The 14,064-nt window shown below is 36.0% G+C and overlaps 1 protein-coding gene across 2 annotated transcripts; it reads right to left on the bottom strand.

The window, feature by feature from the left end:
- Nucleotides 1-1,567: 1,567 nt before the first annotated feature.
- On the bottom strand, nucleotides 1,568-10,549 carry LOC128992255 (RNA polymerase II subunit A C-terminal domain phosphatase SSU72). 2 transcript variants are annotated; one of them, XM_054415736.1, is made up of 6 exons: nucleotides 10,349-10,549; nucleotides 5,660-5,761; nucleotides 4,806-4,949; nucleotides 4,105-4,244; nucleotides 3,507-3,625; nucleotides 1,568-2,081 (listed from the first exon to the last, which is right to left on the bottom strand). In XM_054415736.1, exons 2-6 carry the CDS (start codon nucleotides 5,737-5,739, stop codon nucleotides 1,980-1,982), a joined length of 585 nt encoding a protein of 194 aa, XP_054271711.1. In that variant the 5' UTR covers nucleotides 5,740-5,761; nucleotides 10,349-10,549; the 3' UTR covers nucleotides 1,568-1,979. The 2 variants fall into 2 exon arrangements, with proteins under 2 accessions (XP_054271711.1, XP_054271712.1); XM_054415737.1 differs by having other exon boundaries at nucleotides 10,506-10,535.
- Between the last annotated feature and the right edge of the window lie 3,515 nt (nucleotides 10,550-14,064).

Below are 14,064 nucleotides of genomic sequence, written 5' to 3'. Positions count from 1 at the left end.
AATTGCTACTACTTGGCTAACCTATTTATCTCAATATTAAGATTGAGGCGCTCATACAGCATTTGCCAAGTGCCGAATATTTGACGAGGTCTAAACGGGCTGTGCTATGGGAAGTAAGGCAACATTCAAATGCTTTTACAGTAGAGTCCCGCAAACTCAGCGTAATGTGGACTGGAAGGGTGCCGAGTTTGTGAAATGCCGGGTTATCGGGAACTAGGGTTAAAAATAAGAGCAATACAGTTTGTAAGCTTTTTTACCTTCTGTCTTATTAATATTTATATTACAAGTCAGTATTAAGTCATCAGATATAGTACAACATATATAGTATATAGTCCATGATTAACACAAACTCAAAAATTCACTAATTTTCTGAGCCAGGTAATGGACGAGTTATCCAGACTGCCTGGTTATCGAGTGCCGAGTTTGCTTGACTCTACTGTATTTGTGAAAAAAGACCAACATGGAGCAAGAAACAACCACTGACATTTACCAAATGATGATTCGGGAAGTATCTGCTTGAAAAATGCCTTTGGATGTAGCCAACCAAGATAAAAAATTTAATGAAATATTAAAGAAAATGCTAACAATTGGGTATTTTTCTGTGTAGACAGCTGTCCAGTGCTAAATATTGTGGGAAATAAGAATGGTGGGGAAAAATCATTTGTTAGGAAGCAAAACTTTAAAATAAGAGAAAGTAGAACAATGGTAAAAACAAAAATAAATACAGAGAGAATGGTGATGGAAGGGTTAAAACACATTTATAAAATTAAAACTGTACGGGTTTTATAGGAAAATCCTCATCCAAAATGAAGATAATTTTTTTTAAGTGCCTGGAGATACTACATATAGTACCCATATAACAAATATCAAAATCGGACCATAGGTGTAGCACCACTACATAATCTTTTTTTAGGTCAGGTGGATCCAAATCAGATTATTCCACCCAAAATTCAAACTGAAAAATGTTAAAAGAAAATACTTATATATACTACGTACAGGGGGAGAAGGAAAATTGAATTACATTTCCAAGGTTTAAATTCCTGTCGATCCTCTTTTGGCAAATAAACACTAGGACCCCTCATATCCAACCATGATGGGACCAGGCCCTGGTCGGAACGGCCAAAAAGTCGGATATCGGATGGAGAATATCTTGCAATCTCGGTGTCACCAGTAATTATCTTACATCACCACAGCGACACTCGTGACCATGTATTGCAGTGATCATCTGCCTCGGTTAATGGTTACGGCAACATCCATGATTGACTTTACAGTTAACCGAACACGCTCGGTATTATTGGCCTCAAACAGGAAACAAGTAGACAGTCGGTTAAGCCGAGATCGGACATGAGGGGTTTTACTGTAATTTAGAAACAATATAGGAGAAAAAAAAACAAAAACCTGTGGGAGTATGTTTTATCCCTGGTACTTCTATCAAACTAGTGAATATATTTTTTTTATTTTTTTAGTATATTTTTTTCTGTTTAAGGATTTTTAAAGGAGCTTAGTTTGTGAATAAACACCATCGTTATTATTCATATTGCTAAAACAAACAAAATTAAACAAGAGATGAAAATAACAATAACTCATATAAGTTTTATTTAAATTTTACAAGCTTACCACTTTCTTATTACAATTAAATAAATAACAACTCATATGAAAAGTTCGTGAAAGTAAATAATAATAATAAAATTGACAGCGTTAAAATAACTTAAATAATAACACAAGCTAATTCAAATATGCACTGTTAATTCATTCATGGAGCCTACAAAGAAAACCAAACTTCTTCGTAACAAAACCTGTTGATTCCAAATTTCCTTTATTTGATCATAATGATTTAATGAACACAATAATAGAATTTCATACAAATATAAAACCTACACAATTATAAAAATATAATATTGACCAAACAGAAAATTGAAGTAAACCATCTCCCTGTGCCTCAGTAATATTTGCAATCAATCAATGACGGCGAATCAAAGTCAGTAGAAGAGAACACAGTGAAGTAGTTGCCGTTGACATTTGCTCTCGTATTGGTGAAGCATTTCGTCAATATCATTGTCGAGGTCCTCACTTTTGGCCATCTGGAAAAAGAATAGAAAACTACAGAAAAAAACTATAGAACTATAGAACTAGAACTATAGAAAAACTATAGAAAGTGTCTTTGGTCTACTGAAGAGAAAAAAGCCACCATAGGTATACTTTTATAAGCTCGGTGTAGTTCAGTCTTCATAGTATTTTTGCCCTCGCGTAGCATGTTGTTTTGTTAAAATAAATTATTATGACAAAGGATTTGTTTTTAAGGGGATAGTGGTCAGCTAGCTTACCTTAACAGATAACTTACACAGTAAAAAGTCACAAAACAAAAAAATAACACTGATTTTTCGTCCTAATATATATCAGAGTAGGTTGAAGAGAAGTTATTTAGACAAAATTAGTTTTTTTGCACTAAATACTTATCCATGCGACTAACAATAGTTAAAAAAAACTATAGTTCGGCCGCTTAGAAAGCGACCTCCTCTAGCATTGGTTAGCATTAGCGCGCAGGTCGCTTTCTAAGCGGCTGAACTATAGTTGGTTTGCTAGAAGTTTCCCATCATTTTTTACTTTCTCCCCCTATACCATAGTATATGGAGAAAGTATTGTTTTCGTCAAAATTTTTGAGTTTGAGTTTTGAGTGGATATATTCGTTTTGGGTCCCCCTGGACCCAAAAAAGTGGTTTTCGAAGTGATGTCTGTGTGTGTGTGTGTGTGTGTCTGTGTGTCCGTGTGCCTGTGTGTCTGGATGTGTACAGAGCTAGAGACTAGACCTGTGGTCCGATTTCGATGAAATTTGGTATGTAGGTTCTAATCCATGGTATCTCCAGGCGTTTTTTTCATTTTTTTGAAATTTTGATTTTAATGGAGATTTTCCCATAAAAACCCATAAAAAACCGGAAAAATCTGATTTTCTCAAAATAGGCCTGAACGATTTTGATAAAAATTTAGTATGTTGTAGCCCTTTATATTCTGAACAAAATGGTACAAATCCCATCTCTGTAAAAATTACGGTTCAAAAGTTATTGTAAATTATGTTATTTTCCCATAAAAACCCCATAAAATAACGGAAAATCAGATTTTCCCAAAATTGGCTCGAACGATTTTGATAAAATTTTAGTATGTTATATTCCTTTAAATTCTGAAGAAAATTGTACAAATACCATTTCAGTATATTTACTCTCACCGCTTACACATGATAAAGGTTGTTGACAAACTTATGGGAGAAAGTATGTGTCAGAATGCTGATACCGTTTATTTCTTTATGTATGTTACAGCTGATGACAGTTTAAGCTAATTAACAGCTGTCCAGCTGTTGTTTCAAAGGTAGGGTAAGGTGCAGAATATGGAATTGATTTCCCTCAAACCACCACCTTTGTAAACGGAGTACGAGCAAAAGTGGCACTTTTTTCAAAATAGTAGTGCCAAAAAAGATTCTGTAAGAGCAAGATTATATCGAGAACAGGACTTACATGCGTGATCATTTCACATATCAAGAACGCTCCTATTGTCGCCTCCTCGTGGTTGTCTTGAATGTCTACATTGATCACATGTACTGATGCATTCTCTGTAGGCATTCTGTTAGTTATGTCTGCAGACAAAATTGTAACAATTAGTAACTTAGGCAGGTTCAAGGGAGTTTAAAAAATCCAAAATTGTTTCTGTTCGGGGTTTTTTTAAAACTAAAATAGACAACTTCATTTTAAATTTGAGCTGAAATGTGCTTAATCCAATAAGAATGAAACATGGATCTTAAGATTACAACAGGTAATTTAATTTAACCTTTTAATTTGTCAAATAACTAGTCCAGAAACAACACAAAAAACACAGAAATAAGTTCAAAATATTTTAATATTTTTACCATCAAATGAGCAAGTTAGCAAACAAAAAGCATTTACTTTTGATTCTGCAAATGCACTTTTACAACGGTTACCTGACAAACTGGGCTTTTTTGCACTTTTTAGCACACAGAGTAGCTAATTCCTGCATTTACTTACTTTCCTGCACTCTTAAATATTACAACAAAAACACAAACCAGTTCAATAGATCAACAGCAAATTATTAACTTACATTCAACGACTTGGTCGTAGACTCTTTCTTCGCATGTTACAATGATGTCGAATTTCTCCTTGCATTGTTGAAATCTCTCGGGTCTAATCTTTATACGCTTGTTACGGTCTAACATGTGTAACAAGCCATTCTGTGTGTAACTGAATATTTGTTAAGGACTGAAATTTAAAAAATTGACTTTGGACATATTGGTGATTTTTTCTCGAACCTCCAAAGTTTTTACTTTGAAGATATCAGTCTCCATATAATTATTAGGATTTATTTAAAAGTATTTTTTCTGACATTGAAAATGAGGCTAAAATGTACCTATGGCTAAAATATGTCATAAATGAATGTGATTAAAAGGGGAAAAAAGGATTATTATTTGATAAGGAGGGTTGCCTTGCCAGCAAGAAAAAGGGGAAATTTAGTGTGAGGAGTGACAGGAAAGAAAAGAGGGCCAGAAATCTTTAAGATCACAGATAAAAAGTGTCATAAAATAAAAATACTGATCGGTCTCATGGTGTTAAATTGCTTATCTATTCAAAAAGAAGAGGCAATATTGAAATTAGCTTAGTTTAATCTAAAATCATGCAAAACTAAGAACTAAATAAAATGTAAATCTAGATTTTTAGAGGAAATTTGTTGATGTTTACACTCAGAAATCTGACAATTTTGTAACTCTTTCAACACACATTTAAAAACAACTTAGTTAAGGATACAAGGATTTATCCTTATTCAGCAGGTCCTGGTAAATTTCTTCGTACGTGCTGCTAAATTCGTATACATTAGGCCGATCTGGTGCTGTTCCTGGCAGTTTCACCTTATCTCCAGTTCCAAAAGACCTCACTAGAAACCCCTTTTTGCTGAAACAAATAAAAAAATGTAAATGTCTCTAGGTGGTTTTATTTTGACACAAAATGAATATCACTGACTTTACTTTAACGTCTTAATTTTACAATAGTGTACAACTATTTTAAAATTAAACCAGCAAAGTAGCCCATTATGTAAGCTTATTGGAAATCCGCCAGAAGCAAACATTCTAAGGCTAGGAAAAACTTTGTGCATAGTTGTAACAAAATATTTTAAAAACAGCTGATTAATTATAGAAATAATTTCTACCTTGTGCAGCTGATCTTAAAGTGTAAATGATTAAATCTGGACCAAGACTATTTTATAAGTGTTTAGCGAGCCGTGTTTACAAGAGGAGGCCAGAAGAGCAGGCAGGTTACTTGCCTCTAATCCGTATTTCAAGTTACCTGAGGCAAGGAACCTGCTTACCAACTGGCCTTGTGTAAACACGGCTAGAGAAAGAACTTAAGAAAAAAACTTGTAATAGGAAATAAGAATAATCAAGAAAAAGGGGTCACAACAAACAAATTGATGGTCTATGAACCAGGATTTTCATTTTTTTAAATACTTAAAATTTGTCCTGCAAATATTCAGCAAAAAACAAATTTCTTGTTGAACGTTTCTTGAGAGCCATGATAGTTTCTTTGATTCTGTGAAGAGGGGAAGCAGGTGGATTCTTTACCCTACATTCAGGCTGTACTTTATATCGGATTCAATGCCTCACCTCAAGAATGCATGAGCCTCCATACTTCTGTTCATATTACTTGAGCATACAACTGCTATCGAGAGATTGCACTGAGGCATTTTAGAAGCTGCGAACTAACACCTAAAACATATTTAGATCATGTTGGTTAGTATATAATGTAAGATATTATGCTAAAAACACTAAAAAACACCATTATGTCATGACCATGTCATGCCATTTCATGACATCAGCCCCAAAAGTCTGAGAAGAACACTACAAATTTCAGAAGTCTGCATCTATTTCAGATCGTCGTAATGTCAACCAGTATCATGTGTGCAACAGATTTGTTTGTTTTAATTTTTGTATTTTTGATAATGTAAAATGTTGTCTACACCAACCATTCAATAAGTATCGGGACTGGTTCACTGTGGCCTCAAAAGAACAGTGGAGGAGTGTCCGACCGGTTAGGTTCGAAAGAGTGGTCCTTCATGATTCAGGTGTACTTTAGTTTAGTCGCCTATGGGCATTCGTTGAGACAGGAGGTCAATATTTGCGCCAAGTGTTTTTTCATTGTGTCATCTCACCAAAATGGAGCATACCGTGAAGCAACGCTGTGAAGTTTTGCTTTAATCTCGGAAGATCCACGTCGGAGACCCTTGCTCTATTAAACAGTTTCATGAGGATGATGCTTTAAGCCGCACAAGAGTTTTTGATAGGCACCAAATGTATAAGGAAGGCCAGGAACTCGTCGAGGACGAGCACCACGTTGGACGCCCGACGACCGCGGCTCACGTGATTAAAGTGAAAGAAGTTTTGGATTCTGACAGGCATCTAACCTTTGCCAACACCAGTGAGAATACCGGCCTTTCAGTGGGAACCATCCACACTATCATAACGGAGAATTTGGCGATGAGAAGAGTCCGCACAAAACTGGTGCCAAAAGTCCTGAGTGAAGAACAAAAACTGTCAAAGGTGGAGATTGTGCAAGAAATTTTAGACTGTATTGAGCAAGATCCAAATTTTCTGGACAACGTTATTACCTGGGTTGTCCAGTATTGTGAACAAAATGTTTGAGTGGAGGGCAAGGGTCTCTGACCCGGGTCCGGGTTTAAAGGAAAAGTTCACAGCGTTCCTCAACGGTACTCTTTATGTTGGCGTGACAACACAATGAATACAGGCACAAATATCGTAATCCTGTCTCAAAGAATGCCTGAGGGCGACTAAACCAAATTGCTGTGAATGGTGATGGACTCCTCTATCGAACCCAACCATTCTCACCCCTCTACTGCTCTTTTGACGCTAAAGTGAGCCAGTCCCAATGCTTATTGAATGGACCCTGTATGTTACGTAATTGACTGTGACGATGCTGCTTCAGCTGAATCTTCTGTGTCTGATGATGTCGGATTCAGCTGTAGACAAAGGTAAACCCCATTTTAAAACATATCACAGCTCAGATGATAAAACTGGATTTTTAATTTTAATTAATAAATAATACTGCAAATTTCTTTATGATTTGTCATCATTTTCATGTATATGTTGGTCTTGCTGGATTTCTATTCATAAAGAAAAGCTGATTTTGGTAAAAATTGAGATACCGTAGTTCATTAATTTTTTTTTGACACATTTTTAAGTACCCTACTTGCAAAATAACTCATTTGTTGGTCTAACTGTCCTAATACCTTGTGTTTACCGTATATTGGTAGCAATTATCCGCTTACTCTTTGTCCAGAATGACCACATTTAATCTATAGGCGAGATAAATTGATAACTTTTGTATCAATTAACTAATGAAATAGTAGACATTTTTGGTATAGCCGCAATATTTAGCTATGCAGGGAGAAGAACTGCTGGTTGCACTCCACTGGAACTTCCTCAAAGCTAAAAAGAACTACCTAGATTTGATTGTGGTCTATATTGTGCTAGAATTTAACAAAAAGAAACAGAGTGAGCTCCATGGGAGTAGACAAACTCTCGTTCTAAGTGTTCCCAGGCTAGATTCATAAAAGTAACCTGAAGAGTAGTCTTTAGTGGGTAGTTTACAGGTCTTAACCCTTCACGGACGGGTGATGGACATATCCGCTTATAGTTTTTGATGTTCCGGACGGAAAGCGGATAGCCTATATACGCCTTCTCTTCAGACAGACTGGCATGTGCTTGAGCAGTAACCAGATATTCCGCGGTACAAAGGCGCTCTCTCCATGTCTGCGCTCTCTCCCGCACACCCCCTCTCTCCCACACCTCGGGTAGCAGATACATCCTCATACTTAAAAACGAGTAAAAAATTATTTTGACAGTATGAAGTGTTCTATTGAGTTTATTTTACGTATACTTATATAACAAAACACAAATAAGGAAAATTAATTTTTATTTTTTCCTGTAATTTTTTACTGTTCTATGTCATGATTTCGCCCGTCCGGGAAGGGTTAAGAGTCTTCTTTACCCCCGCAAAAACATTAAACATGCCTTGGAATTCCCTTCCTCCGAATAGAGTTTGCAAAGATCCATTGTTAAAACCTTTTTCCTGTACAGATCAATGTTGGTTCTAGAGCCTTCATACATCCAAGAAAACTACATAATAGTATGAGTACAAAAAAATCTTAAAATTAATGCAAGATAAGTTATTCCTAAACATTTATAAAAATGTTTTTTTCGGTTTTCAATTTTTTTGGTATAAGAGCTCTAGTATAACTACAGGGGATGTAGTTATACCATTCATTGTTATCAAGATTCAAGAAAATCTATTGAAAAACTCTGTCCAAAACGGGAAACAATATTAACATGTTTTGTTCTAAAAGCTGGTCGGCAGACAGGAGAATACTTCGTAACGCCTTTTACAAAACTTGTCTCAGGCGGCAGAAGAGTCACTGACGCGTTGCGACCTGTTGCTAGACACACCGGACTAGAGGAGTCTGATCAACAACTGACATATCCCACACTACCCACCCGTCCATACACAACTTCACCGAGGGTGATGAACACTATAAACCTGTAGGGATCCCATAGGGCTACAGGAGGAGGAAGAGATGGCAGCTAAGTCCCATAGGGCTTCAGGCTGTTCACATCTGAGAGGGAGAAGAGACTAACCATGAACTATTCCATCTTAATCGGTGTTTATCAGTGTGTAGACCACTTAAATATACAAGACCAGAGTTGTATACGGTGACTTACAAAACATTAAAAAAATACCATCGGCGCTGAAACTCAAACACAAACCAGTTGAGTGCCATGCAGAAACAAGTACTGTTAAGTCTTGATTATACAATCTTCAATTATGCGTTTTATTGTGGTAATTCTTCCTTCGAACGATCAGAGAGTGAAATGGCAAGCCATTTCTGTATGGTAGGCCTACAGCTGTACCTTAACAGGTACGTAGACAACCAATATGACTATCTCTGTTTGTATTCGGAAAATACAAATAGGTTTTCTGCACTTGACTAAATGCTTCCGATTGTTTCAGTCTGACGCATTCCAAAAAGTTTGTCAACTCCTCATACATACTGTTTTACTATTTCTTACATCTTAGTTGCAGAACAAACAAAGACCTGTGGCTTAGTGGACAAGTTATCTCTTTATCTTTTATTTTACTGATACAGTAGGCCTACAGGTATATTTTCTGTGTCGATTTGTTCATGTTAAAGTGATAATGGAAACGGAATAATTTAGTGGTTTTACATGTTTACAATGATCTCCTGTGTTATCTGACTTTGCAACTCTTTCTAGACCTACCTGCAAATCTTTCTATGAATCTAAAAAATGCATGAAACTTGTCACAATCAAACAAAGAAATGTATGTATACCAACATACCACATACCAATAGGCCTAGTGGTAATGTTAACATTTCGGCGGTCTCCAAAAAAATTGTGAAAATCAAATCCTAGCCTTTTGTATCTCAGTAAACTTGACTTGAAAAAATAAAAAAATATAATTGACAGCAGACTTTACGACAACATAAAGGTTAAAGCTACTTGTTTACATCTTCTGGTCTTACCACCCTCCGCTTATCTGCCCTGGACATACCTACTTGACTGAATGACCTAACACTTGTCTCAGCCATTAGTGTTTCAATTGTATTTGGTTTATTCAAAGTGTGTCATGAAATTTCTACAGATAAGACATTTCTGGTACCTATCCAGTAACGTTGATTTCTGTCAATAATCAATAACAACAATTACACTATCCACCCCCCAACAATTGCAACATTTCATTTTCCCTTGACACAGGGTCCTCTTCACAAAGGAGGCCGTATCGAGGCTGCATAAAACTTAAGCTACTCTCGCCTGCCTAAGTTAATCACTATTTTTCCACAGAGAAGGATCTGTCATCATCGTCTAGTATCCTACATGTTATGGTGAAGCAATTGTAAATGACTTGTTTATATGTCTCTTAAATCCTTAGTTAGGCCTTAATTAAGTAGGCCCAAGATAGAAAGGTGAATTCTGAAAAGCCTATTAGATCTACAACCATACTTGCACCCATACAACGTACAACTCAGTAAAAAAACATCATTAGGCAATTTTTATTTCCATAATAATTGCAATGTCACCAATAACAGAAAATCTAGGCCTTAGTCCCCATAGGCCTAATAAAGAAATCTTGAAGGTAGAGCGACGTTCGAATGCAATGTTCATATAATTAAAACTATAACGAATAAGTTTAAGTAAATGTTACAATTGGCAAGCACGAAACAAGATAAAAAAACAAATGATATCTTAGACATCAGTTCTAACCTGTCTAATAAAACGGATCCGATTAAACGAAGAAAATCTTTCCTTTTGACCTAAATACTATCATGAGCTGGTCATATATTATTATTATGTATTAATTTAAATTTTTTAAAGCCAGCTATAGAAAAATTAGATATATTACAACGTTTATAAACCCTACCCTACGTTAATAAAACCCGTTGTAAACAAGCAGACGTGACGGCGATGGACGATGGTGGTGACGTAAATCGAAGCTAACCAAGAACAGAAATTATCTAAAAACAGTACGAAGAGATATAATGCAGTGCTGACAAAAATCAAACGGTTAATCCAGCGAGAGTAGATCATATTATAAATAGTTGATTATACAATTTATAATCAATGTATGAAGTACATGTTTTCTAAAATATTTCCAAATCCTATTCAACATAACCATCCAAATACTGGTATTTTTGTTATTGAATGATCTTATCTAATGCCAATCAGTTAGTTCAAAATACAAGGGGGGTGGCGTCGTCCTGTAATCCAGCTACTAGGAGGTCACGAATTGTGGATATTTATAGGCATGCAATGTGGATGCGATACTCTCTGGTGTGGATTAACGTCCGTACGAGGGAGTACTACTACTATCCGCAATACTGTACTATCCTGATAATTAGACCAATTCGTATACCAAGGCAAAATTATGGTTCGCATTCTACTTTAAACTGTAGGTCCCTTAGTTGCTATTAGATGTATGGGCTATTAATTAACAGCTGTGTCTAAGGAATATGTCAGCCTTAGTCACTAACAAGACTATACAAGATCGCACCAATCATCCTACAATCATCTCCATTCGGCTTAAAATACCTACTTTGTATGGTCGCCATTTCATCGAAAAGTATTAAAGTATACAATTAACTATAGGTCAGCCGGTTAGAAAACGACCTGCACGAAATTTTTAGCGCATGCAGGGGAGGTAACGGCGAGGGAGGTTATGTTCCCCCTCTCTGCCAATGGCCGTTTTTCACACTGCACGACACGACACCATAGACTAACCAACACAAGTAGACTTCTCATCCCATTGTAAATTTTGAAGCACGTTTTTCGTGTCTAGTTCATGTACGTGACACAAAGGCGCTAGTGTCGATGAAACTTTGTTTCCATTATTTTAGGGTTAATTTCTTGATTTGTGCTTTACTGTTTGGTTATATAACTGGGGGACAAGTTATTGTTTATGATTAGATCGTATTATTTGGTTAAACGAGGTTTTAAATGGCTGTAATAACGGGAAACAAATTGTAAACAAAACACGACCTCTACATAAACCGTACATGAACTAACAATAAAATTGTCTTCAGCTGTTCCATAAGGATGAAAAATCTACTAAGGGAGTATGTTTTATCTATGGCGACACCGACACCGGCACGACACCGACACGGCGCCGCCCCGGTGTCGTGGGAGTTGGAATCCTGTGTTATCAAATGGAACTGCTTACACAATGATATAATAACATTTCATGATGCTCAAATATTGATGTGATTTAGGCTATACAATATTTTTTGCAGGAACTATTTTTCTCAAGATATGAAGAACGCAATTGTTTACATTTTGATCAGCTGTACAATTTAATTACTGTTAATCTATACTTATTTAATACGCAAGCAGGTTTTTTGTGACAATTACTCCTCCGAAACTACTGAACCGATTGACATGTTTTTGGTGTCATTGGAAAGAGCGTAACGTGAAGTTGTGCAGGAAACTTTCTTTTCAGGGAAATAATTAGAGAGTGAGGCCTGGGGGCCCTTTAAAGTTTCGTATTTCTCCATAAGATTAACATGGGAAACAAACATTGTTATTAAACTACAGCTGTTGTCAGAAATGCTGTTCTGCTATTTAATTGAATTTGTTTACAAGCAGAATTGTTTTTTGGTGCCATGTGGTCAATGAATTATACTTTTGCATATATTTTAAATGCTATACACTATATAAAATGATAGTAATGTAATACATTAAGAGATCTTAATTTAAATAATAAATAAGCAGGATTGAGCTTTTGCCTACATGTTTCCTGGTAAGTGTGTTGTAACTGTTTCTCATAGTATTATAGTATCTTGCAGTAAAACCGATTTTTTCTTTTCTGCATTCTCACCCCGTAGCGAAGCACGGGCAGAGCAACTAGTATTTATAAAAGGGGGTGGGGTGGCAGCGGAGTGGGGGAAGAGCCATAGTCTGTCTCACTCCCACAGCTCGGTATCTCTCTCTCGCACCAATTCTACGAGGAGGACGCTTTCTAACCGGCCGATCTATAATAGGGCAATCTCATAGGTCAATCTTAATGATGAAATTTTACCAAACTGTGTTCTCCTCCATTGCAAACGCAAAGCTTGAGTATAACTCTGCAATAAGCATTTTATACTTATATGCCAATCCCGTACTAAGGCACGGCCGCCTTTAACTACAGGCCGCGGCCTGGTAGAATTGGCAACATCGCAAGTGGTGTTGTTCAGTGACAGACGTCCCATAAGATAAAGTGGCAGACAGGTGACATCAGCTCATTAATTCGCACTTTATTGATTTAATTTTTAATTTACGGACATAAATTTATTAAAATATTGAAAATAAAACATACAGAATTGAAAATTGAAACAATATGAATTAAAATCTATATCTGTACATTTTTAAGCGGAGTCAATATTGTCATAGTCCAGTAATCAATTTTTCGTAAATACACAAATAATACCATTAGTTGCTTCCAAAAAAATCAGCTGTTACAACACCACTTGCAACGTTGCCAGTTCGAAGGCCGGGGCCTGGAGTTAAAGGCGGCCGTGACTAAGGACGGGTACTCTGCTAGTTCTAAAATAAAAGAGTAACATTTAGTGAACAACGAGACATCCATTCTAGTATCCAAAGTCAATGATGACATAAATTCGGCAGGCAAAAGTAGAACCTTTGACTATGCTTTGACTAAAATAGTCATATCGTCATGTTTTATCTATGGTAGAACCATTGTAAAGTAGAACATGGTAGAACCTAGACTTCTCATCCCATTGTAAATTTTGAAGCACGTTTTTCGTGTTTAGTTTATGTACGTGACACAAAGGCGCTAGTGTCGACGAAACTTTGTTTCTATTATTTTAGGGTTAATTTCTTGATTTGTGCTTTACTGTTTGGTTATATAACCATTTATTTATTTATTTATTTTTTATTTATTTATCGTTTCAACGGCTGACGCCAATACATAGATGATTAGATTGAGATACAATTTAAGGAACTAACAAGAAGCAAATGTTATACAATTCAGAACAGTAACAAGCTACGAGATAACAATAAATACAACAATAAAAACAAAAACAACAATAAATAGCAACAATAATACAAGTTGACAAACAGGCGAAATTCACAATAATGATTTAAATTTGAGAAAATTATGTGATATAACATTTGAGTGCAAAAACAGAACAATAATAATGCATGAACAAACCAAGCAAAGAACAACCCAAACATATCAGAAAATGTGAGAAGAATACTGCCATACAATTAACAAAACCAGAAAGGGCAGTAGAAGAATTTGCATAAACAGAGAGGCACAGGCACAAAACACAGAAAGATCTTCACTTCACCACTTCGAAATCACCACACATTTCTTGAAGGTAGCCAGCGACATATTAAAGAGGTCAATATCATCAGGTAGAGCATTTACGAGACGTTGGGCTCTAGGCAGTGGGCTGAAGAGATGGTAGTTGGTGCTGAGATGC

This window comes from Macrosteles quadrilineatus, unplaced genomic scaffold (assembly GCF_028750875.1).
Source record: "Macrosteles quadrilineatus isolate MER2022 unplaced genomic scaffold, UCM_ALF_1.0 Scaffold_4__1_contigs__length_99947679, whole genome shotgun sequence".
NCBI classification, from domain to species: Eukaryota; Metazoa; Arthropoda; class Insecta; order Hemiptera; family Cicadellidae; genus Macrosteles; species Macrosteles quadrilineatus.
This window is presented reverse-complemented; position numbering and strand designations above follow the sequence as displayed.

What these genes read in the sequence shown, in the direction of transcription:
- LOC128992255 (XM_054415736.1), bottom strand. Translation starts at nt 5,739, where the DNA reads ATGCCTCAGTGCAATCTCTCGATAGCAGTTGTATGCTCAAGTAATATG. An exon ending in GAGGCTCATGCATTCTTGAG is followed by an intron (nt 4,950 to 5,659) that starts GTGAGGCATTGA and finishes TATTTGTTTCAG; the next exon opens with CAAAAAGGGGTTTCTAGTGA. An exon ending in CTACGACCAAGTCGTTGAAT is followed by an intron (nt 3,626 to 4,104) that starts GTAAGTTAATAA and finishes TTTTGTCTGCAG; the next exon opens with ACATAACTAACAGAATGCCT.